This window comes from Triticum aestivum, chromosome 4B (genome assembly GCF_018294505.1).
Source record: "Triticum aestivum cultivar Chinese Spring chromosome 4B, IWGSC CS RefSeq v2.1, whole genome shotgun sequence".
NCBI classification, from domain to species: domain Eukaryota; kingdom Viridiplantae; phylum Streptophyta; class Magnoliopsida; order Poales; family Poaceae; genus Triticum; species Triticum aestivum.
Genome location: NC_057804.1, coordinates 511,446,941 through 511,470,850, shown reverse-complemented (window position 1 = coordinate 511,470,850; position 23,910 = coordinate 511,446,941). Strand labels below are relative to the sequence as shown.

General features: G+C 53.9%; 1 protein-coding gene across 1 annotated transcript; it reads left to right on the top strand.

Annotated features, from left to right (window-relative positions):
- Positions 1-22,493: 22,493 nt before the first annotated feature.
- Positions 22,494-23,149, top strand: LOC123092980 (histone H3.2-like). The gene has a single exon (XM_044514854.1). It carries the CDS (start codon positions 22,589-22,591, stop codon positions 22,997-22,999), a length of 411 nt encoding a protein of 136 aa, XP_044370789.1. The 5' UTR covers positions 22,494-22,588; the 3' UTR covers positions 23,000-23,149.
- The last annotated feature ends 761 nt before the right edge of the window (positions 23,150-23,910 follow it).

The window sequence follows — 23,910 nt, the reverse complement described above, 5'->3', positions numbered from 1 at the left end:
TCCATAGTTATCATCCATCATCCAATGCTATCCCACGGGATGGTGATTATAGTATTATACCACTTCTAGTATTACCTATGTTGTTCTTTAATACTTTTGTGTGCCATCTAGTTAATCTCGAGTACAAGCGATACATATTCTGTAACTTTCATTTGTGTTCTCCCTTTAGTTTTTGAGACCTATTGCTGCTAGTTAACCCCAGTCCTACTATTTATGTCATCTCCTACATGCACTAATTACATAAATCTAACTACTAGTTGTCTTCCATGCATGTCAGATATAATTGCACACACTAATTTATCCACAAGAACCTCATGGAGGAATATAACGGCCAACAAACTTGACGTCAATGATACCCAATATGATGGAACATGTAAAGGCAGTTCTTCACAAGACTTGCAGAAAGATGATGATTCTTATTCACCCCACAAGGTCCTTGCTCTTACTTGGCCCTTGATATGGGTACAACATGCATATAATGTCCTGGAGTGCATCTACTCTGTTGCAATGCCTTGTGCTTAGCCTGCTGATCATGCATGTAAATATGGCATGCCTTCCTGTTTTTCAGTACCTATTCCATTCATGATAACATGTTTTCAAATTCAAGTATTGTCTTTCTACTCTATCGCAATGCCATCTGCTTAGTTTGGACATCATGCTTCTGAATATCTCATGCACTGTTATTCATCAGTATGTACTTCATCTATCTACCATACCATGTTCTTTTTTTTACATTGAAGTGTTGTTTTAGTGGTCTCTTGCAATGCCATCTTAGTTTCCCAATCATACATGCATATGTTGCCTTAGTGTTTTTCTGTATGTATTCTGCTAGCATACAATTTTACATTCAAGTAGTGTTTTTTACACTGTTGTCCTGTCGTATCCCTAGCTCTTCAATCATACTCCCTCCATCCAGATTACATGTCGCGGAAATGGATAAAACTGGATGTATCTAGAACTGAAATACGCCTAGACCCATCCATTTATTTCCGGATGGAGGGAATACATGTCAATATGCCATGCCTTTCTATTCTTCGGTACCTATTCCATCTCTGTTATAGCATGTTTTATAGTTGAAGCACCATTCTTCTATATAAGGCATGCAAGGGGAAGACGGCTATGTTAGAATCTGAAGGGTTACAAACCAGGTCTTTGCAAAAGATCCAAATGCCAGGAGATAATAAACCAACTCCAGTTTTCATAGATACTGCTCCAGCACAGAGAAACCCAACTCCCACTGATAATAAGCAGATTCCAGTGGCCAAAGAACTAGTCCGCTCCAGTCCAACAAAAGAATGTCAACTCCATTCTAACAAGCATGTGCGTATCCTTGCATCATGAAATTTTATAGCATCCTGATCATATTTTCTACATGTTTCCTACCCATCTCTCTTTCAGAAAATAAGGTTAAACGATAGAAGACTTCCTCCATTGGGATCGTATTCGAGGAAAATATCTTGCGGGAATTCTCCGTGCTCCAATGCTGATGTAAATACCTGTTGTATATCACTATATTTTTACATCAGCATGTATTTTGTTAATCAGCGTGAATCCAACCTTTATCTAATCTAAAATTAGTTGTAGCAAAATGTTAAAGGCGGCAATGTTGATTTTTGTAAGGAAAATTGCCTGGTAGTTTTGCATAATGAGTTGCATGAGTGTACTATCTCATATCATGCACATTACTGAATTGTAGTGTTGCTCTGGTTGCCCATTCATTCATTGTCTCATTGTTGCTTTCGTATTACCTTACCTAGCTGATGATAGTTGTGCCATATTGTGTTAATTTGGTGTAGGCTAGTTGCCCAAACGTTCGTTGTGTCAATGTTGCTTTCCTATTATCGGACTTGGCCAATGATAGCAATGCTATTGTGTTAATTTGGTGCAGGCTGCTAAAGATAAGAAGACAAACTCTGAAAACAACAAGGCAACCCCATTGTTTCTTTCCAATAAATCTTGGCCAGGTAATATGGCAATAACTCACGATTAATCTGTTTGGTTCCCCTCCTAATTTATGTTATGATGCAGTGGTCGAGACACTCTCCACTATCAATAATACAAGCCTGTCAAAATCGCCATCTGAATCTGTTCAGTTTCCTCTGTCTCGAATGCAATAGAAAAAATGTATGTTTGTGAACCAATTAATGGCTGAAGCAATGATGGAAATGGTGGAGGAATCAGAGGTGCACATCGTGCACAACAACAACTGATCAATGTTTCCAGAGAAAGTGTAGCAAAGTAGCAAAAACTTGGCCACATGCTTATGGGCGTCATCCGTGCCGAGGTTGCAGATTGTGACGTCATAGATCATTAGGTTCTGTTTATTTATTTGCACTCGCATCAACCTCTGATTGCCCAGTGGATGTAATTTCCTGTAATATATGCTGGATGTGCAATGTTTTTCCTTGTATGCCGTACCTTTGCTTGATCGTTTTTGGTCTTGTGCATAATTGCTCGTCGTAATGGGCTCAAATTATCTAATTTGGCCTAAAGACATGTACGAACTTTTGTGGGCCCATTAAGTTAATGGGCCGTTACCAGGCCAAAAGTTAATGGTCAGCCCTCTTACCTCCCGGGTTGTTAACACACCGACATCGAAGCGGGTAATAGGTGGGCCCATTTGATTTCACGGGCCGTTAACAAGCCGTTACTAAGGTCGGGCTACATATGGCCCAACTATACTGTGGGCCTTTAGCAGGGCGAAAGAGACAGCGGGATCGTACTGGACCATGAAGAGAATGGGCTGCTAAGAGGCCGAAAAAGGTCGTACTGTAAATGGCCCAACTGTGTTGTGGGCCTTTAGCAGGCCGAAAGAGAAACCGGGCTGGTATTGGACCATGAAGAGCATGGGCTGTTAAAAGGCCAAAACTCAGGTCCGACTACAAATGGCCCAACTCATTTATGGGCCATCAACAGGCTGAAAGACACACCGGGCCGGGAATTGGCCCAACACTTAAATGGGTGCCTAAAAGGCCAAAACTCAGGTCCGACTACAAATGGCCCAACTCATTTATGGGCCGTCAACAGGCTGAAAGACACACCGGGCCGGAAATTAGCCCAACACTTAAATGGGTCGCTAAAAGGCCGAAAGATGTACATCCTGAAAATTGGCCCATCCCTTGAATAGGCCGTTAACAGGTCGAAATCACATTGGGCCGATATTGAGCCCAAATATATAGCGGGCTGTTAACGGGCTCGAACTGACGATGGGCTGCAATGGTGTTAAATCTTTAACGGGCCGTTGACGGGCCGAATTGGCACATCTTGTATGGGCCGTGGGCTTAAATGGACCTGACACAAGTAGGCCTTATATGGGCCGGCCTGCTAATTTTTACCGGGCCAGCCTTTTCACCGAAATGGGCCACTGTTGGTCCGTGCCACGTGTCAACCTATCATATGCGCCTCCTGTCCAATAAGTGGATGACATCTGTCCCAATGGTGAGCCAACACGTGTTTCCTCCAGCCAATGAGAATTTTACACGTGGAAAATCCTCATTGGTCAGGGCTGTTAACGGGTTATCGGATCCAAAACCAGACTTGATAGCTTAACGGCGACCCGTTATGGTGGATGCCACGTGTCGGTCACCCTTGACGAAAGCACTTTCATGACGCGCCATTTATCGTCATGGAAGTGGAAACTTCCGTGATGATAATTTTGGTAATGTCATGGAACACTTCTATGACAGCACAAGTATGACTATCTTGATTCTGTCATAAAATCATCATGGATGTACATGCATGACAAAAAAGTGACCTACTATGACAAACACGTATCATCATGGAAGTGTAGTTTTTTTGTAGTGGTGGGAGGCGACTGATGTGTGTGTTGTGCCGGTGGCCGGCGGTCCGTGGCTGTGCCTGTGTGGGGTGAATCATGACCCCTTCCGCTGTTGAGTATTGGGCTACTGGTTGCGCGCCTCTGAATATTGGAGTAGCAACGTGTGTGCGACATGAACCAGTTTCAATGGGGTGCTGCTTTGACTACTCTATGTCGTTGGTGTTGTGGGCTGGCCTAGTATTTTTTTTCTCCAACACTAAGCGGGCCACGACCCAATCGGCATTACTGTAGCTCCGCTGGTGCCTCAAACGCCCACCGGACGTGCCTGGACGTGTCCACATGCAGTGGCCGGGCACTCCTAAAATAGTCTCGTCCGCATCCGTGTATCTCATATCCAAACCCCTATATCCATACGAAACCATGCAATGTCGATCAAACTACGTAGATCAGTAAATGAACGCATACAAGCACAATACTTTCACCGGATGATCGGATGTTCAAACGACCACCAAAGTTCACATAAACAACGGACAACTAGAAATTAAATTGAAGAAAAGCAGTTCTTCACCACTTTTGGGCCGGCCCCTTCCCCTTCGGGTCACCGGTGCAGCTGTAGCCGTCGGCGGCTGGTGGAGGATCATCTGAGTTGTCAGACAAGGAGTCATTGTCGTCGGAGGAGACGATGATGAAAGAACATGCGGTGCCCCCATGTTTGGTTTTGGTAATTGATGACAATCTTTGTGGACTAATGGTTGCCTTGAGTTATATTTGTAGGATTTGTCCATAGGTTTTTCTTCAAGTCCATTTGTTGGTTTTAAGGAGTTTATGTGTTGGCCAAGGTGCTTTTGAAGGAATTATCCAAAGATTGGTCATGTGAGAGCCGAGTTTATTGCAAGCATGTCTTGAAGAAGAAGATTGTATAAACATTCATGTTTACATTCAAGACATCATCCTAATGAAGAGAGTTGGAAAGATTCAAGGTTGATCAAGACTATGTACAAATAGTGATTCAAGTTGATCAACACACAAAGCGTAGAAGATGTACCGAGTGGGATCAAGTGGTCTCGTGGTATGGTATGCATTATCCATTACGTTTTGTGTACTAACCCATGATCAACACACAAATCGTACTAGAGGAAGTCAAGATCGTCACCATCTAGCTCAAGTGGACTATGTGCAAGGCAAAGGTTTACCCTTGATAGGTTTTCTATTTTACGGGTCTCATGATGGTAGTTGGGAGACCAGGTTATAGGATCGATTGTCGTACTATTAAGGGGGGCTCTCAAGTTAGTAGCTTGATTGTATCATCCATAGAGAGCTCAAACCATTGCATCCTTGCATCATCTTTCTTGGTTCTTGTTTGGTGTTTCTCTTTGTGAGTTTTAGAGCTTATGGTCATTTTCATGACAAGCTCAAGTTCATCGAAAACGGAGTTCATGTGCATCTTCTATGATGTTTCCATGTTGGAGTTTTTGCCATTTCTTCATTCATAGAGGTTTCACATCTCTATATCATTGGCATTTTTCTACTGTTTGGATAATACTTGTCGTCTTCTATCCAACAAGCTTGAGTTTGCTCTGTTTGGAGCACGTATGGAGAAGTTATGTCAGTTTTAGTCTCAGGGCAGTTTTTCTCTGCTCAGGCGGTAGTACGTACCGCTCGGTACCACGGTAGTACCGCTTAGGCGTTACTTCCGCTATGGACTACCGTTTCCACTACCGCTTGGGAAATCCATTTTGTGCAACTTTCTGTTGCCTATTTCCTCCTAGCGGCAGTAGGACGGTAGTAGCCCGGTAGTACCGCTTAAGCGGTACTTCCGTTGTCTACTACCGCTCCTAGTAACGCTTATGATTTTTCTTCTGTGCTTGTCTCAGTTGCGCTCTTTGCCTTTGCGGTAGTACTGTTGTGCGATGGACGGTAGTATCGCTTCGGCGGCACTACCACTCCTGCGCTTCATGTGCCCACTGTGCTTCCCCTGGAACTGCCGCTTAAGGGGTAGTACGGCTTCAGTGCCGGCTGGGTAGATAACGGTTGGATTTTTTTCCACCTATAAAAGGGGGTCTTCTTCCCCAATAGACCTTATCCTTCTAGCTTGTGTTCTTCCCTCATTGGGGGGGAGAGAGGAGATCTAGCTCCACATTTCCACCAATCACTTTCTCCTCTATGTGAGGGGAACCCCTTGGATCTAGATATTGGAGTTCTTGGTGTTCTCCTTCTTGTTCTTCCTCTCATTTCCCTTCATAGCTTTCATTGCTTTGGTGGGATTTGAGAGTGAGGGACTTGGGTACTCCGTGTGCCCGTGCCATTGCATTCGGTGCATAGGTTTGAGTTCTCCACGATGATACGTGGAAGTGAAGTTGAGAGCTTATTACTCTTGGGTGCTTTGTACCCTAGAGCTTGTTCCTCTTGGGTGCTTGGACGCCCTAGACGATTGGTGATGCTTAGGAGCTCAATCATTGTGGTGTGAAGCTCCGGGAAAGCATTGGAGTCTCCAATTAGGTTGTGGAGATCGCCCCGAGCAATTTGACGGGTACCGGTGACCGCCCCCAAGGGTTGCCATTTTTATGGGTTCGGTGACTACCCTCAAGGGTCCCTTAGTGGAATCACGACATCTTGCATTGTGCAAGGGCGTGAGGAGATTGCGGTGGCCCTAGTGGCTTCTTGGAGAGCATTGTGCCTCCACACCTGTCGGAGTAAATGACCACGGGTAGCCTAGCCGGCTCCCTTTGGCCCTTTGAAAAAACAACAGGCCGATCGAGCCTTGGAGCACCCAAGACGCGGGGCCGCTTTCCTTCGGCCGGCTACCTCACAAGCCGACTACCGGAAGGCGGCCCGGCCTTAAACTCTCTTGGAGGACACCACGATAGGGCCGACTCCAAGAAGCCGGCCACGAAGGGACCGACTCCAAGAAGCCGGCCCAAGAAGGCCGATTCCAAGAGACCGGCCCCTGGCGAGCGGCCAGGGCTGAGCCCTCAAAGTCTGCACCCCCATAATGATGATGGAATAGGGCGTGGCAACAGTAAAGCCTGCCACCCCCGAATCCCGAAGCATGCATGGCTACAGTACGCCATACGAGGCAGCCATCACCCGTCCGGCGTGGCACTGTTGCCATGCTAATCATGACGCCCTCCACGACGGGCTGCCAGTATGGCCCGCAGGCAGCGGGCCCCTTCGGTCAGAGAGACGCCCGAAGGCGGCCCGGCCTCCCCTAGCCGGCCTGGGGCACGGCCGGCTTCCTATGGCCGGCTTGCCCCCCTCCTCGGGGTGCGCACACCATTAAGAAGACAAGACGAGGTAAGGCTACAGTGAGAGCCCGCAAGGCGGCGGCACTGTAGCCATGCTTACCTCGACAAAGCCCTCGTCATCAGAGGCGAGGCAACAGTAACCAGCCCCCGACAAGATCCCCAAGCGGTGGGGCCGGCCTGTCGTCCAATGAGCCGGTAGTCAGCGGGCCCCAGCGGCCGGCGGAGAAGCCGGCGACCATAGACACTGACGGCTAGGGCCCGCGCCCAGCCGGATTACCATTGTACCCCCGGGGGGTAGGCCTATATAAACCCCCCGGGGCACCCATGCAAAGGGTTGATCTCACATAGTTTTAGACACTACCATAGGGAGAGAAGAGAGCGAGCCTTGCCCTCCTTCCTCCTCACACCGAACAGCTCAAGGAGCCTCTTGTAGCTTACTATCGATCTAGTGATCATGCGGAGACCCCGCAGAGTAGGAGTAGGGGTATTATCTCCACGGAGAGCCCCCAACCTGGGTAAGATCCGCCGGCGTGCATGTCTTCGCCTCATCCTGTTTCCAGGCACCGATGATGTCTTACTGGCTCCCACAATGATAAGCCATCCGTTGGCATATGTCGCACCTACCACCCGACATTTGGCGCCCACCGAGGGGCCAGGTGCACCGTCGTCTGGAGACCTGCTTTTGACGGGAACCCTTTTCCTCCCCGGCGAGTGTAGCTAGCCCGGCACGCCCGATGGCGCTTGCCCCGACGCGCTGCAAAGCATCAATGACGCCTGCGCGGCGAGTTGCCTCGCCGATCTTCTTAGCGAGGCTCGCATCTCCGACGAGCCCACATCCGACGCGGGCACAGGCTGCCCCGAGAGCCGCCTCGTCAGCCTCCTCGACCAACTCCACGTCTCCAGCGAGCCTACCTTGGACTTGGAGTCGGTTGGCTCCACCGACCCGATGCTTGTCGACTCCAACACGGTGTCGCTCGACGCCTTCCCCACCAATGTGATCATCTTCGACGACCCTCTTCCTCGAGCCGATAGTCGCGGCAGCACCTCACCGAGGTGCTAGTCATCAGCCATGGCGTCACCTCTGACAAAAACGCCCACGATGCCCTGCAAGCAACGCTACATGATCTGTCCGCCCCCATCCCGGCCGACGCTGACGTCGAGACACTGGAGGCATGCTGCCTCGCCCTCCTCGCGGAGGGCCAGAGGATAGCCTCCATGAGACGCCTCACTGAAGCTCACCAGCGTGAAGTTGACCGCGCGGCCTTCGATATGCCGCCTCCTGAAGGGCCAAGCCGAGTCGGCATCGTCAAGAAGCGCGGCGCGGCCATCGCCAGCATGCTGGGAGCGGACCGCCCAGTCTACGACACGCCTCTCGTGAACCTACATGCCGCTCAGTCGATCGTAGACGAGTTGAATGGATTGGGGGCTGACGAGCTCCCCTACATGACTAGACGCATCCAGCAGTTGATCGACGCGGCCGCAGAGCGGCACGAGGCCGGCGTCCGCGCTGGAAGCCCCCCTCGCCGAGAGCACGACGCTATGTCACAAACACCGACTACGGGCGGCGCCCGCACAAGGCAAGAGAAGGAGCCGGCTGCTAGCCGCAGCCGGACTTGAATCACCATCGAGCGTGACGCAGAAGGCCGCCCTCGAGGTGTGGAACGACGAGGTGACCCGCCTCCTCCTCTGCCTCGTGGGGAGAGATATCCCACCCCGCCGCCTATCACGCATCCGACTCTCAGCGGCGACTTGGCCACCGAGAAGGAGTCGGCGAGAATGATGCCCGCCACCGGATCGACCGCCTTGCGCGATCCCTGGCTTTAGAAGAAGAAGACGATGTGGGCCTGCCCTGCTTCGGCCCCCGCATCTGCAACGAGCCCTTCATCAAAGGGTTCTTGCTCCCAAGAGACACGCCCAAGTACAACGGCTCCATGAAGCCGAAAGATTGGTTGATCGACTACTCCACTGCAGTCCGCATAGCAAGCGGCAACAGGTGTGTTGCCATGAAATATGTCCCCCTCATGCTCCAAGGAACGGCACGCACCTGGCTCAACAACCTCAAGCCTTACAGCATCAACAGCTGGCTAGACTTCACGGAAGTCTTCATCCGCAACTTCACCAGCACATACACGCGGCCTCCCAAGCCACACCAGCTTTCCTTGTGTGTTCAAAAGCCCAACGAATTGACATGCGACTACATCATGCGTTGGGCCGAGCTCCACAACTCCTGCGTGGGGGTGCATGAGGTTCAAGCTATAGAGTACTTCACTGCCGGGTGCAGAGAAGGCACCCTCCTCAAGCACCGACTCCTCTACGACGAGCCGACTACCCTCGACGAGCTGCTGATCATAGCAGACTAGTACGCCACGACCGACTCCTTAATGAAGACCGAGCTTCGGGTAGACGCCTCTGGAAAGGTGCTAGCTCCGGCTCCCAAGACACCGGCTGGAGAATCCAGTCGACGCCCGTACTAGAACGACCACAAGCGCAAGGCCCCTATGCTGTCTTCCACCAACCGGCAGGTGGCCACGGTCGAAGACGAACAACCCGAAGGGCGCCCGGCGCCCAAGAAGCAGAAGGGCGGCAGGCCGGCTTGGCAGCCAGCTTTCTCCTACGAGCAAACCCTTGATGCCCCCTGCAAGTTCCACAGCAGCGTGAAGCTGTCCAACCATACAACTCGGAAATGCCATTGGCTCACACGAATCTCCAAGGGCGAGGGGCTATTGCCGCCTCCGCCTGCAGGCCAGCCGCCTCCAGCCCCTCAGCAGCCGGCCGCTCGGCCAGCGGTCGGAGCTATCAAGATGAGTTCCCCGATGAACATGCTACCTATGTCATCTTTACAAGCTAGACTGAAGACCAGCGCAGCCAGCGCCGACAGCAGCAAGAAGTCAATGCGGCCGCCTCCAACAACCCCGAGTTTATGCACTGGTCGGAGAAGCCTATCAGCTAGAGCCAGGCCGATCACCCAGAGGTGATGCCGTCTCCTGGCTCCTATGCATTGGTTTTGGATGCCACCCTCGCAATAGAAAGGCGTGCCGCCCGTTTCTCCCGCGTGCTGATAAACGGCGGGAGCAGCATCAACATATTGTACCGTGATACCATGGATAAGCTCAACATCAAGCCGAAGCAGCTCATGCCAAGTCGGACTGTGTTCCATGGCATCGTACCCGGCCTATCCTGCTCACCAATCGGCAAGATCAAGATGGATGTCCTCTTTGGGGGCAAGGATCATTTCCGCCGAGAAGCAATATGGTTTGAGGTAGTGGATCTGGAGAGCCCGTACCACGCATTGCTTGGCCGACCTGCTTTGGCCAAGTTTATGGTTGTACCCCACTACGCCTACCTCAAGATGAAGATGTCGAGTTCCAAGGGCATCATCACCATAGCCGGAGACTACAAGAAATCTTGTGAGTGTGCGGCAGCTAGCAGCAGGCTGGCCGAGTCCCTTGTGATTGCTGAAGAGAAGAAGATGCTGGATCGAGTCGTGGCCATGGCTGGCAAGCAGCCGGCCCTGTCCCCCGACCCCAAGGAATGTGATGCTCAAGGTTCTTTCTAGCTGGCCAAAGAGACAAAGAAGATACCTCTGGACCCGGAGCACCCGAAGAGGTACGCTGTTGTGGGCACCGGCCTCGACAGCAAATAGGAAGGCGAGCTCGTCGATTTCCTCCGTGAGAATCGGGACATCTTCGCATGGTCTCCCAAAGACATGCCGGGTGTCCCGAGGATTTCGCCGAGCACAAGCTACACGTCCGATCTGACGCCAAGCCGGTCAAGCAGCCCTTGCGCCGCCTATCAGAAGAGAAGAGAAGAGTAGTCGGAGAAGAAATAGCCCGGCTTCTGGCAGCCGGCTTCATTATGGAGGTGTTCTTTCCAGAGTGGCTTGCCAACCCGGTCCTGGTGTTAAAGAAGAACAAGCAGTGGCGCATGTGCATTGACTACGCCAGCCTCAACAAAGCCTGCCCTAAAGATTCTTTTGCTCTGCCAAGGATTGATCAAGTGATAGACTCCACAGCCGGATGCGAGCTGTTGAGTTTCTTGGATGCTTACTCGGGCTACCACCAGATAAAATTGGACCCATCTGACCGCCTGAAGACCGCCTTCATCACCCCATTCGGAGCTTTCTGCTACCTGACTATGACATTCAGCTTGAGAAATGCCGGTGCCACTTTTCAGCATTGCATGCAGAAATGCCTCCTCAAGCAACTCGGCAGAAATGCCCACGTCTATGTAGACGATGTTGTGGTGAAGACGGAGAAACGCGGCACCTTGCTGGAAGACGTCAAGGAGACCTTTGAAAATTTGCGCCGGTTTCAGATCAAGATCAACCCTGAGAAATGCGTGTTCGGGGTACCAGCCGGCCAACTTCTAGGCTTCCTGGTGTCCGAACGCGGCATCGAATGCAACCCAGTGAAGATCAAGGCCATAGAGAGAATGAAGATTCCTACCAAGCTGCGAGACGTCCAAAAGTTCACCGGATGCCTGGCATCTTTGAATCGCTTCATCAGCCGGCTCGGAGAGAAGGCTCTCCCCCTCTACCGACTCATGAAGAAGTCCACTCACTTCGAGTGGAATGACCAGGGAGACTAAGCTTTCCACGAGCTAAAGAAGATGTTGTCCACGCCGCCTGTCTTGGCGGCACCGACTGAGAAAGAGCCCATGTTCCTCTACATTGCCGCCACTAGCCGGGTGGTCAGCACAGTTATCGTGGTTCAGCGTCCAGAAGAAGGCCGAGCTCAGCTAGTCCAGAGGCCGGTATATTATTTGAGCGAAGTACTGTCCACCTCGAAGCAGAACTACCCGCACTATCAGAAGATGTGCTATGGTGTGTACTTCGCCTCCAAGAAACTCAAGCCCTACTTTCAAGAGCATCCCATCACGGTCGTATGCACTGCCCCGCTCGCCGAGATCATAGGCAGCCGGGATGCATCCGGCCGAGTGGCAAAATGGGCCATTGCACTGGCTCCTTACACAATCTACTACCAGCCCCGCACCGCCATCAAGTCCCAAGCATTGGCCGACTTCCTCGTCGACTGGGCCGAGACCCAGTACCTGCCACCGGCCCCCGACTCCACTCATTGGCGGATGCACTTTGATGGATCCAAGATGCGCACCGGCTTGGGAGCCGGCATCGTCCTCACCTCTCCCAAAGGCGACAAACTCAGATACACATTGCAAATCCATTTTGCCGCCTCCAACAATGTAGCCGAGTACGAGGCACTCATACACGGGCTCCGGCTGGCCAAGGAACTCGGCATCCACCGGATCCTGTGCTATGGCGACTCGGACTTGGTGGTCTAGCAATCATCCGGCGACTGGGACGCCAAGGACGCAAACATGGCAAGCTACCGTTTCCTCGTTCAGCAAATCAGCGGATACTTCGAGGGGTGCGAGTTCCTCCACGTTCCACGGGCCGACAACGAGCAAGCAGATGCCCTGGCACGAATAGGCTCCACCCGGCAAGCTATACCAACCGGCGTCACCCTCCATCAACTCCTCAAGCCGTCTGTCAAGCCATCTCCGAAATCTAGTTCCATCTTCGTGCCACCTAACCCTGACGCAGTCAGATCCGACTTCGGGAACCAAGCAGGCGGCTCGGGGACTTCAACAGCCGGCTCGAGGACTGCCATAGTCGAACCCAGCCTGGGGACTACTGCAGCCGGCCCGGGGACTGCACCGACACCGCAGGCGGCGGCTGACTCCAACTCTTCAGAACCCAGCCCCCCCCCCCGCCCTGGTTGTAGTAGCCGTTTTGGCGATAGAAGAAGTCACAGCTCCATCATGGGCCCAGCCCATCCTCTACTTCCTAATAAACAGAGAACTGCCGACTAACGAGATCTCGGCAAGACAAGTCCAACGCTGAGCCGGAGCATACACAATAATGAACCGAGAGCTTGTTAGGCGCAGTGTTACTAGAGTCTTCCAGCGCTGCATCGAGCCAGAGAAAGGCATAGCAATCCTCGAAGACATCCACCAGGGCGAATGCGGCCACCATGCGGCCTCAAGGTCACTCGTTGCCAAAGCTTTCCGCCATGGATTCTTTTGGCCGACTGCTTTGGAGGACGCCAAGGAGTTAGTCAAACACTGCAAAGGGCGCCAAATCTTCGACTCCAAACAGCACCTGCCGGCTTCCGCACTCAAGACCATCCCCCTCACATGGCCTTTTGTCGTCTGGGGACTGGACATGGTGGGCCCATTCTAGACGGCACGTGGTGGCATGACACATCTGCTTGTCGCCGTGGACAAATTTACCAAGTGGATTGAAGCAAAGCCGATCAAGAAACTGAATGGGTCAGCTGCCGTGACATTCATCGCAGATATTACAACCCGGTATGGAGTACCAGACAGCATCATCACCGACAATGGCATGAATTTTGCCAAGGGAGCACTGGCATGTTTCTGCACGACACAGGGCATCCGACTGGACTTAGCATCCATTGCCCACCCGCAGTCAAACGACCAAGTCGAGTGAGCAAACGACCTCATCCTCTCCGGCATCAAGCCCCGATTGGTCGTGCCGCTGGAGCGTTCGGCTGGCTATTGGCTCGACGATCTGCCGGCCGTCCTCTGGAGTCTGCGCACTACCCCGAACAAGTCAACCGGCTTCACCCCTTTCTTCCTTGTATATGGTGCCGAGGTTGTCATCCCAACTGACATCGAGTTCGACTCACCTCGGGTCACCATGTACACGGAGGCGGAGGCCAATGAAGCATGAGAAGACATCGTCGACTTGCTGGAAGAGGGCCGGCTGTTAGCCCTCAGCCGGCCCACCATCTACCAGCAGGGTCTACACCGTTACCACAGCCGGAAGGTCAAGCCAAGATCCTTCCAAGAGGGTTATCTTGTGCTCCGGCTGATCCAGCGAACAACCGGCCAACACAAGCTCTCAGCCCCTTGGGAAGGCCCCTTCGTCACCAGCCGAGCTCTAGGCAACGACTCCTACTACCTGATCGACGCGTAGAAGCCGAAGGCATGCAAGAGAGATGATTCCGGCAAGGAGTCGGAGCGACCATGGAACGCCAATCTTCTCCAAAGATTTTACAGTTAAAATGTAGTATGTACCATGCTACCTTTTGTACTAAGTACGAGACAATGGGCCCCTCGAGGAGTACTCGGGGACTACCCTCTTTTATCTATGAATGATGGGTATCATACCCATGGTTATGCTACTACATTCATTTTTTCGTCCAGCACCGGGTTCGTTCAGTCGGCCCAGGGACTTGCCGCCTTGAGTTATATTCAAGTTCTACCTGCAGTCAGACAAGTAGTGTGCTGGCACCCAAGCCCTCTCTTGTTGAAAGTCGCAGCTCGAAGAATCAGCTATCCGGCTGGCAAGAGCCAAAGGCAGGAAAGGATGCCCACACGAAAAACGGCTAAGGATTAACGAACTTATATAACCCAAGCCGGCTTCCCCCCTGCCAACCGGCTGTCAGAGTAGCCGGCTGGCCTGATTCCCTCCTTACTCTGCTACAATCTAAGAAAGCTCGAGTACTCGTCCTCCCAGACGGCCAATCCCTTACCCGGTCATAGACTGCAAAACAGTTGTCCGGCTGGGAAGGCGGCGACCAAGGGAGGGCGGCAAAGGAAAACAACCAAAGGATAAAAAGCGAGTAGGAATGGAAGTCAAGCACATGCATAATTATATTTACACAAAAGGCCTTCGAAAGGCCAACATTCGACATAGTTTGAATACACCCCCAGTGGGTGGAACTGCGCAAATTTAACAAAAAGTTGTTCAAGGAGTAACGAGCAGGAAAGTAAAGACAGCGAGTCAGGCCAAGGGGGCAACTGAGGAGTCGGGCAGGTTGGTGGAGACGGCAGTGTTGGCTGGGGGAGTGGCCGGCTAGCGAGTCTCGGCTTGATCATCACCTGCGGCAGGCGGTGCGTTCGCATGCGCCTCGTTGCTGGAGGCACGGTCAGGCTGAGGTTGGCTGGCTGCTTCACCATCCGGCACAATGTCTTCGCCATCTTCCTCCTCCTCCTCTTCGCCCTCGTCGCTGGAGTCAATCTCCTCCGCCGAGTCTTCACCGTTTGCCGGGTTCAGCCCGAACCATTCCTCCGGTTGAGCGACGCCGTCTTTGTTTACCTCAGGAGCAAAGGCGCTGGTGTCGATGAAGTCGGCGATCGTCGAGGTGCGCTGGATGATAGCCGGCCGCACCGCCTCCAGCTCCTCGTCAGCCTCCTGCCGCCAGGTGCGCAGCTGGTCCAAGTTCAGCCCAGGATACCAAGCCCGGACGAACTCTAGCGCTCGTCGAGCGCCTGACCGAGCTGCTGAAGCCTTCCAGGCCTCGAGGCGGCCGACTGCTACCTCCAGCCAGTCGGCAGTCCGGCTGGGGGTGCGGGGAATCACCTCGCCGGGCCAGAGGGCGGCTAGCACCTGCGCTCCCGCACGCTGAAGATGGCGGAGCATGCGGTAGGCCGGCTGGAGGCGGGCTTGGATCGCCAGAAGCTGCTCCTCAAGAGACCGGTTGGTGTTCGGTGCGATCTCAACCCTAGCCTGCCGCCAGGCCTCACAGTGAGCTTCGATGGCTTGGTTGGCAGTGACGGAATAGCTGGGGAAGTATTCTTCAGAAAGAAGAAAGAAATAGAGAAAATCAGAAGATAAACCAAATTACAAGAACAAGCAAAGGAACGAAGAAGAAGGCGGCCTATCGTCAATCAAATCTTCAATCCGGCCGTAGCCCTCGCTCAGTGCCTGCCTCGCCTCAGCCCAGCTCGCCGCCTCAGTCTCATACTCGGCTTTGAGGGCGGCCTCGCTGTCCTGCGCCGTCTTCAGGGCCGCCTTGTGGTTCTCCTCCTGGTCGGCCAGTTTCTTGGCCAGGCGATCACGTTCCTGAGCCAAGGCATTGAGCTCGCCCTCCCTGGTGCGAAGGGCGGTCTGGGCCACACCTAGCTGCTGCCTCAAGTCGGCATTGGCTCCTGACGATATGGAGAAGAAGAAATTAAGGAAGAAGTCGTCAGGAAAGATCCGACCCGACTGCTCAGCAGTCGGCCCGAATCTCAGGGACTACACCCACTGGGTGCGCTGGCGCCCCCCGCATGAGATAAAAAACAAAAGCACTCACTCCGGCTCTCCGTCAGATCGGCGGTCTTCTGATTCATCTCCAAGGCCTAGGAGTTGAAGGTAGCAGCATGGAGGTTGTGATAATCCTGCGAGTAGGACGAAGATGCGAACAAGAGCAAATCATTAAATCAAAGTCTTCTGAGAAGATCCAAGCCGCCTGCTCAGCAGCCGACTTAGAACTCGGGGACTACACCCAGTGGGTGCGCTGGCGCGCCCCCACAGAAGAAATCAAGAGTGAAGACTCACCCGAATGGCCGACCGCGTTGCAAGAAACTCTTGGGTGTACTGCTTCAGCACGGTGGCCTGAGACTGAAGCCGGCTCCGGACATCCTATGCTGCCACATTCAGCACGGCCGTCCCACCGCCCGTCGTCCACCCTGGCAAGCTGACGCTGGCCGTCTCCAGGTCATGGGACAACGAGCTGGAGCCCGCGGCCCTCTACGGGTCCGGCTCCAAAGTCACCCTCCCTGTGCGCCGACGAGTCGGCGACGGGACCACAAGGTCCGCCCTCGCAGTCGGCTCGCCTCCAGCAGGCTGCTCAGGCGGCGCCTCGGGCTGGCCGCCTTGGCCTGTTCCGGCCGTCGGTGGCGGTGCCGCCTCTCCCTCCGGGACGACTATATCGCCCCTCTCCCTCTCCATCGTCGGCTGATCGCGGCTGGCTTCCTCTGGCGGGGGCACCGGGATCTCAGGGGCCACGGTGCGGAGGGGGATGACGAGTTGTGGAGGCTGGCTATGCAGGGCCTCCACCGCCCTCTCTGCGGCCGCGGTCTCCGCCCGAGCCTCGCCCGCCACGTCGGCCGGCGCCTCAGCCGACTCCGTCGTCGTCTCCTGAGCAGCCTTGGCGGCGGCTGCCCTCTGCTCCCACTCCTCCCACGCCTCCCGCGCGTTCCGCTCCATCGCCGCTTGGAGCTCGACACGGGGGTCTACGCGGCGGGAACTTGCAGATCCTCCCGCCCTTCCGACTATGGAGGCGGCTGTAGTCCGCTCAAGAGAGAGCAAAGCCCTGGTTGATAAGACAAGAAAAGGCTTAGAAGAATGCCGACTGAAGAGAAGAAAGAAAGGCGTGCGAAAATTAACACTTACGCCGAAACTGCCTGCGGCTGCTTCACCACCTTGCGGAAGCGGGCCGCCTTCGCGGCCACCTTGTCCCGCTTGGTCACCGCCGTAGAACCCTTGGGCTTCTTCGGCCGCCCGCCGAAGAGAGTCGGCGCCACCCGACGTTTCTACGCGCCGCCCCATGCAGCCGGCCCGCCAGAAGGGCCCGCGCCCTGATGGTTGGATGCCGGCTGGCGGCGCGGAATAGGTTCGGCCTCATCATCATCAGGCCAGTCATCGAAACCGGCGGTGAACCTGGAGCCGCCTGCGTCGCCACCTCCCCCTACGGCGTCGTTGTCTAAGGCGGCCGCTCCCAAGTCGGGGTCGTCAAGGTCGTCCGCCACGCGGTCGGGAGCAAACTCGCGTTCCGCCCCCGTGGTCCCGGCTGAAGGATGAAGAAGGGGGTTCTGATTAAAAACAAGCCAACTGGTCAGAAGCCGGCCAGAGAGAACTCGGCAACAAGAGGAAGAAAAGAAGGAAAGCCTACCACAGGTGGGGGGTTGGCGCGAGAATACGGCTCCTTGCCGTACCGCCACTCCTCGGTGAGCTTGCATCTCCTTGGTGCTCAGCCGGCTTGGGTCGAAGTGGCCGCTCATCTGGCAGATCAGATGAGGGCGGCCTTGGAGAGGGAGCACCCGACGCTCCACGAAGGCGGCTATCAGGTTGGACCCAGTCAGGCGCTCCGACTGGATCAGCACCCGAAGCCAGGCGACGGTGCCAGCCCCAGGCGACATCAGCGACCTGGCCGGGTAGGACCACGAGGGCTGTCTCCCAGCCGGCGGGCCGGCTACTTAAGCCGGCAGATTGACGTAGTCGCCTTGCAACGCGACGTTCTTCACATAAAAGTAGGATTTCTGCCAAAGCTTCACCGACTGGATCAGCGCGATGGGCGGAAACGGGTTGTTGGCTGTCGATCTCTGTATGGCGATGAAGGCGCCACATGGAGCCGGCACACCCGCGACGACCGTAGCGAGCTTGGACTGGAAGAACTTCCCCCAAAGTTTGATGGTGGGGAGGACGCCGAGGAAGCCTTCGCACAGAGTGACGAAGGCCGACAGCAGCACCACCGTGTTTGGAGTGAGGTGGTGCGGATGGAGGTGATAAAACTCGAGAAACGAGCGGAAGAAGCCGCTCGTGGGAAGGCCGACGCCGCGCAGGCAGTGCGAGTAGAAGATTACTCGCTCGCCCTCCTCCGGCGCCGGTGAAATCTCCCTCTCCGGCGCGAGACGGACCCGCACGAGATCCTCGCCCGGCAACCGCCACATCTTGCGGAGGAAGTCGATGTGGTATTCACGGACGTTGGAGCCATCCCAGGAGCTCGACGTCGGAGCCATGAGGACGGAAAGCGCGGCGACAGAGCGCGCGTGATTCGGTGGCAGCAAGACTGCGGCACGCCAAGAAGAATGGCGGAGCGGTGGCATCGTGGAGAGCTGCTGCAGCGACGGAGAGGAGGAAGAAGAAGGGAATGGCGGAGCGAGGGCGAGCGTGCGAGCAACTGCCGCTCCCCCTCCCCGCCCCTACTTATAGCCTCGTGCGGCGAAGCCGAGGAAGCGAGGCGTGGGGGGGCGTGGGATTAACTGCGCCCGCTCCCGCACGTCCCGCGATCATTGCGTCTTTATGGCGAGTGGAAACCGCCATCGGAAGACATGCGGTCGATTCGGGCCGCAAAAGATCCGCGCCTGGGCCGAGGCGTGGAAGTGGCGGGCCCCGGTCTGCAGCAGTGTCCCGTCACGCGTGTGGGCTGGCAGGCCCTTCCAGCCGAAGGGAGCCACGTGGCGCGCAGGCGGCGGGCGGCCAGCCCGCAGCCTGGCTAGCGCGCCAGCTGGTTCCTGCCTTCATATTTTGAAGAAACTTCACCGAGAAGGCATGCCTAAAGTGAAGCCAGCTCCTAACTGCCGGCTCTTCGGGATAGGAAGCTGGATGAGCTTCTCGTTCCCCTTTCAGCCACGAAGACCAACCAGCTTCGGGGACTATTGTCGGAGTAAACGACCACGGGTAGCCTAGCCGGCTCCCTTTGGCCCTTTGAAAAAACAACAGGCCGATCGAGCCTTGGAGCACCCAAGACGCGGGGCCGCCTTCCTCCGGCCGGCTACCTCACAAGCCGACTACCGGAAGGCGGCCCGACCCTAAACTCTCTTGGAGGACACCATGATAGGGCCAACTCCAAGAAGCCAGCCACGAAGGGACCGACTCCAAGAAGCCGGCCCAAGAAGGCCGATTCCAAGAGACCGGCCCCTGGCGAGCGGCCAGGGCCGAGCCCTCAAAGTCTGCACCCCCATAACGATGATGGGACAAGGCGTGGCAACAGTAAAGCCTGCCACCCCCGAATCCCGGAGCACGCATGGCTACAGTACGCCGTACGGGGCAGCCATCACCCATCCGGCGTGGCACTGTTGCCATGCTAATCATGACGCCCTCCACGACGGGCTGCCAGTACGGCCCGCAGGCGGCGGGCCCCTTCGGTCAGAGAGACGCCCGAAGGCGGCCCGACCTCCCCCAGCCGACCTGGGGCACGGCCGGCTTCCTATGGCCGGCTTGCCTCCCTCCTCGGGGCGCATGCACCATTATATAGACAAGATGAGGTAAGGCTACAGTGAGAGTCCGCAAGGCGGCGGCACTGTAGCCATGCTTACCTCGACAAAGCCCTCGTCATCAGAGGCGAGGCAACAGTAACTAGCCCCCGACAAGATCCCCAAGCGGTGGGGCCGGCCTGTCGTCCAATGAGCCGGCAGCCGGCGGGACCCACCAGTCGGTGGGCCCGAGCGGCCGGCGGAGAAGCCGACGACCATAGACACTGACGGCTAGGGCCCGTGCCCAGCCGGATTACAATTTTACCCCTAGGGGTAGGCCTATATAAACCCCCCGGGGCACCCATGCAAAGGGTTGATCTCACATAGTTTTAGATACTACCATAGGGAGAGAAGATAGCGAGCCTTGCCCTCCTTCCTCCTCACACCGAACAGCTCAAGGAGCCTCTTGTAGCTTACTATCGATCTAGTGATCATGCGGAGACACCGCAGAGCAGGAGTAGGGGTATTATCTCCACGGAGAGCCCCCAACCTGGGTAAGATCCGCCGACGTGCATGTCTTCGCCTCATCCCGTTTCCAGGCACCGGTGATGTCTTACTGGCTCCCACAATGATAAGCCATCCGTTAGCATATGTCGCACCTACCACCCGACAACACCACTCCAAACGGATATTAGCATCCACAAGGGTGTGAACTTCGGGATACATCACTGTCTCTGCGTGCCTCGGTTATCTCTTATCCGAGCCCTTTACTTATGAACTTTACTTTGTGATAGCCTTACTGTTTCATGTCATATATCTTGCTATCACCTAGTTGTTTGTCACTGTAGCTTAATTACAGGGGTGTCACAGGGCGGCGCGTGCCCCTGACTCCGGCATGCGTGTCCGGGTCGGCGGAGAGGGCACAAGCACCAACCGCTGCCTCGCGTGGGGGGGAGCAGCAGGTGGCGGGGCCAGAGGACAGCATGGGGGAAGCACGAACTGCGCAAACCGTGTGGAGGCAAGCACGGGCCGGGAGGAGCCATCGCCGGCATCCTCACTGCACCAGCGGGGGAGAGGCGAGGCCGATCCGGAACTGCCACCCGTGTCCACATTGGACCTCTCGAGGGCAATGCAGAGGGCTAGGTCATCATCGAAGTCGGAGGAGGTGTGGCTGTTGGCGCTCGACATGCTCGCCACAATCACCGAAGTTGTTAGAGTGGATCGAATTGGAGAAATCGGAGAAGAAGAAGAGATGGATCGAGAGTGAGAGTGAGTTAGGGTTTCCGGATTGGGGATATTTGCGGGGATGCGGCAGACGTGCCCATATCCGCCCCATATTTGGGCTGGGTATGAGGGGCTCTGGACAACCCGGGCGTTTGAGAGCCGTTTGAGGCGCCCGGTTGGGTTAGAAAAACGTGACTGGTCAATAACCGTGCGGGCTGTCTGAGCGTTTGAGACCGGTTTGAGACGCCGGGCTGTAGATGCTCTAAGAAAACAATACCCCGATCCAAATTAGTTGACGTTTGTTCAGTGCAAAGTTGACAAGCGTTAATTAATTAGGATTGGAGGGAGTAGTATTTATAATTAATTTGTTGAAAAAAGGATTGAATTTGTTTTAAAATACAATTGTTAAATTATGTATAAGTTTTTCTTGTCAAGCAACCAGCATGAGCTCCGACTTTTCAGAAGAAGAGAAATCGACCAATTTACCGAAAAAAGTTTTCGCCACGCTTTATATATAAAGCAAATCACTGGAGCCACATGGTACTACAAATGTTCACACCGCAAACGCACACAAAATAGCACATACGATAGCATGACAGGGTTCAGCTGAGGGCACAGCTCAACAAGCCCTAAAATTGACCAATTCATAAAGAAAACTGGATGAAAACCGGTACATTTCCACACACACCAACATCGGTTCTACGACACAAATGAGCCAACGACTTCATAGCCCAAAAAACGTGAGATAACACCATACCACACGACCTGGAGCCGCCGCTCTGCCTTAGAAACCACACAAACGCACGAACACGGCCCCTAGGCTCTTCCCCCAAGTAACCCAAGATGAAACCATATAGGGTGAACTTCGGAGCCGCCGCTCCGTCTTCCATACCGACCCCAAGTCATGCACCTGCCTAGCCGACAACGATGCAGAAGGACCTCATGTGTTAGTGTTATCCGATAGAAGATGATACCTCCAAGGCGACTCCCGCAAGGAGGAAGTGACCAGAACGACGCCGACGCCCGCTCTGACCAGGGCCGGAGCTTGTTTTTTTTATCAGCTTCATGATGCAATTTTGAACAAAAAATCAGGAGAAATTCAAAAAAGGCTCAAACGCATATCCGCATAACAAGGTAAGCAAGATGATGCCGAAGATGTGAATTAGACCGTGGTAAAAATTATCGATCATACAACGGTCCATTTAATATTGTTACCATCCTTGTAACAAATTACTCCGGAATTAGGTTGTATTATTATTTTTTGATTTCAAATGACGATCAATTCTTCAGAAATTTCCCACACAAAAAAACAATTCTGCAGAAATTTCAGTACAAGGCTGAAATTCCTCCAGACTCCAGTACCGCTCATGTTGTCCACAGACCACAGCAGCACCGCTCGTGAGGCACACGGATGGCGATCCGCGTGACGGCCGCAAACTCGAATCCCCACCCTCCATCCGGAAGCGATCCAACGGCGCCCGTGCCACCCTCCGCCGCCCGCCCGGCGAAATCCAAACCGCAAAATCATCGCGCGCAAAGCACCAAAACCCATCCCAGATCCTATTTATACCCCCCTCCATCCCTCCACGAATCCACCACCGCGAGAAATCTCAATCTCCATCTCCAAACCGTAGCAGCAGCAGCACCCCTCCTTGCCGACGACCCCCCAGCCCCGATGGCCCGCACGAAGCAGACGGCGCGCAAGTCCACCGGCGGCAAGGCACCGAGGAAGCAGCTGGCGACCAAGGCGGCGCGCAAGTCCGCCCCGGCCACCGGCGGCGTGAAGAAGCCCCACCGCTTCCGCCCGGGCACCGTCGCCCTCCGTGAGATCCGCAAGTACCAGAAGAGCACGGAGCTGCTCATCCGCAAGCTCCCCTTCCAGCGCCTCGTCCGGGAGGTCGCTCAGGACTTCAAGACCGACCTCCGCTTCCAGTCCTCCGCCGTCTCCGCCCTGCAGGAGGCCGCCGAGGCGTACCTCGTCGGGCTCTTCGAGGACACCAACCTCTGCGCCATCCACGCCAAGCGCGTCACCATCATGCCCAAGGACATCCAGCTCGCGCGCCGCATCCGCGGAGAGCGCGCCTAGGCTCTGCACGCGCCCCGTCCGCCGCGCTTGGTTGCTAGCTGTTTTATGACTCTGTAGTTGTTTGCCCTCCTTGTATGTCCTGTGGATGCCATCGAATGTTCAAATCTCTGGTTTGATAAATGGAATCACGCATCGCTTCTTTTATTCAAATTCTGTCTCGCCGTTCTACATTTTTTTTTGCTATTGGATTTTGATTGCTGCGATCTGGTAGTGCATCTGCGGGCTACAGTTTCATGTTGTCTTGGAAATTAAGGCTGTGATCTGGGAGCACATATAGGTTAAGTGAAAATGCAGATCTGATGGTCTCTTTTGAGCAATTAGTAATCCTGTATAGTACTCTATTTGCCCCGGATTCAGTTGTAATAAGTAAAAATGACAATCTGGTAGTTCCTTTTCAGCTAACAGTCAATTCTGAAACAGCTCATTTGTAATGAGAGGCTTGCTCGTATGGAATGACATATTTCGGCACATTCTTGAGAAGTAAACAACACCGTTCAGGATTACAAACCACTGTCACGACGTCATGACTGACCACCCAATCGTCACATTCTTGAGAAGTAAACAACATCTACCCTATCACATGTTTCTCAGAGATCAGTGATAGAACATTTTTTAATTCAGGAACAATTTTTGAAAGTCATGAACATTTTTTGAATCGACCAACATTTTTTCAAATTCATGATTTTTTTGAATGGATGAGCAAATTTTAAATTTGCGACCATATTTTTAATTGATGAACAACTTTTGAATTAAGGAACATTTTTTGAATCGGCTTACATTTTATAATTTGGTTTTTTTTTTTGAAATTCACGAACAATTTTTTGAATTGATTTTTTAATTCATGAACAATAGATGGAAATTATTTAAATTTTGATAAAAAAATAAAATTCACAAAAACTTTGAATTCAAAA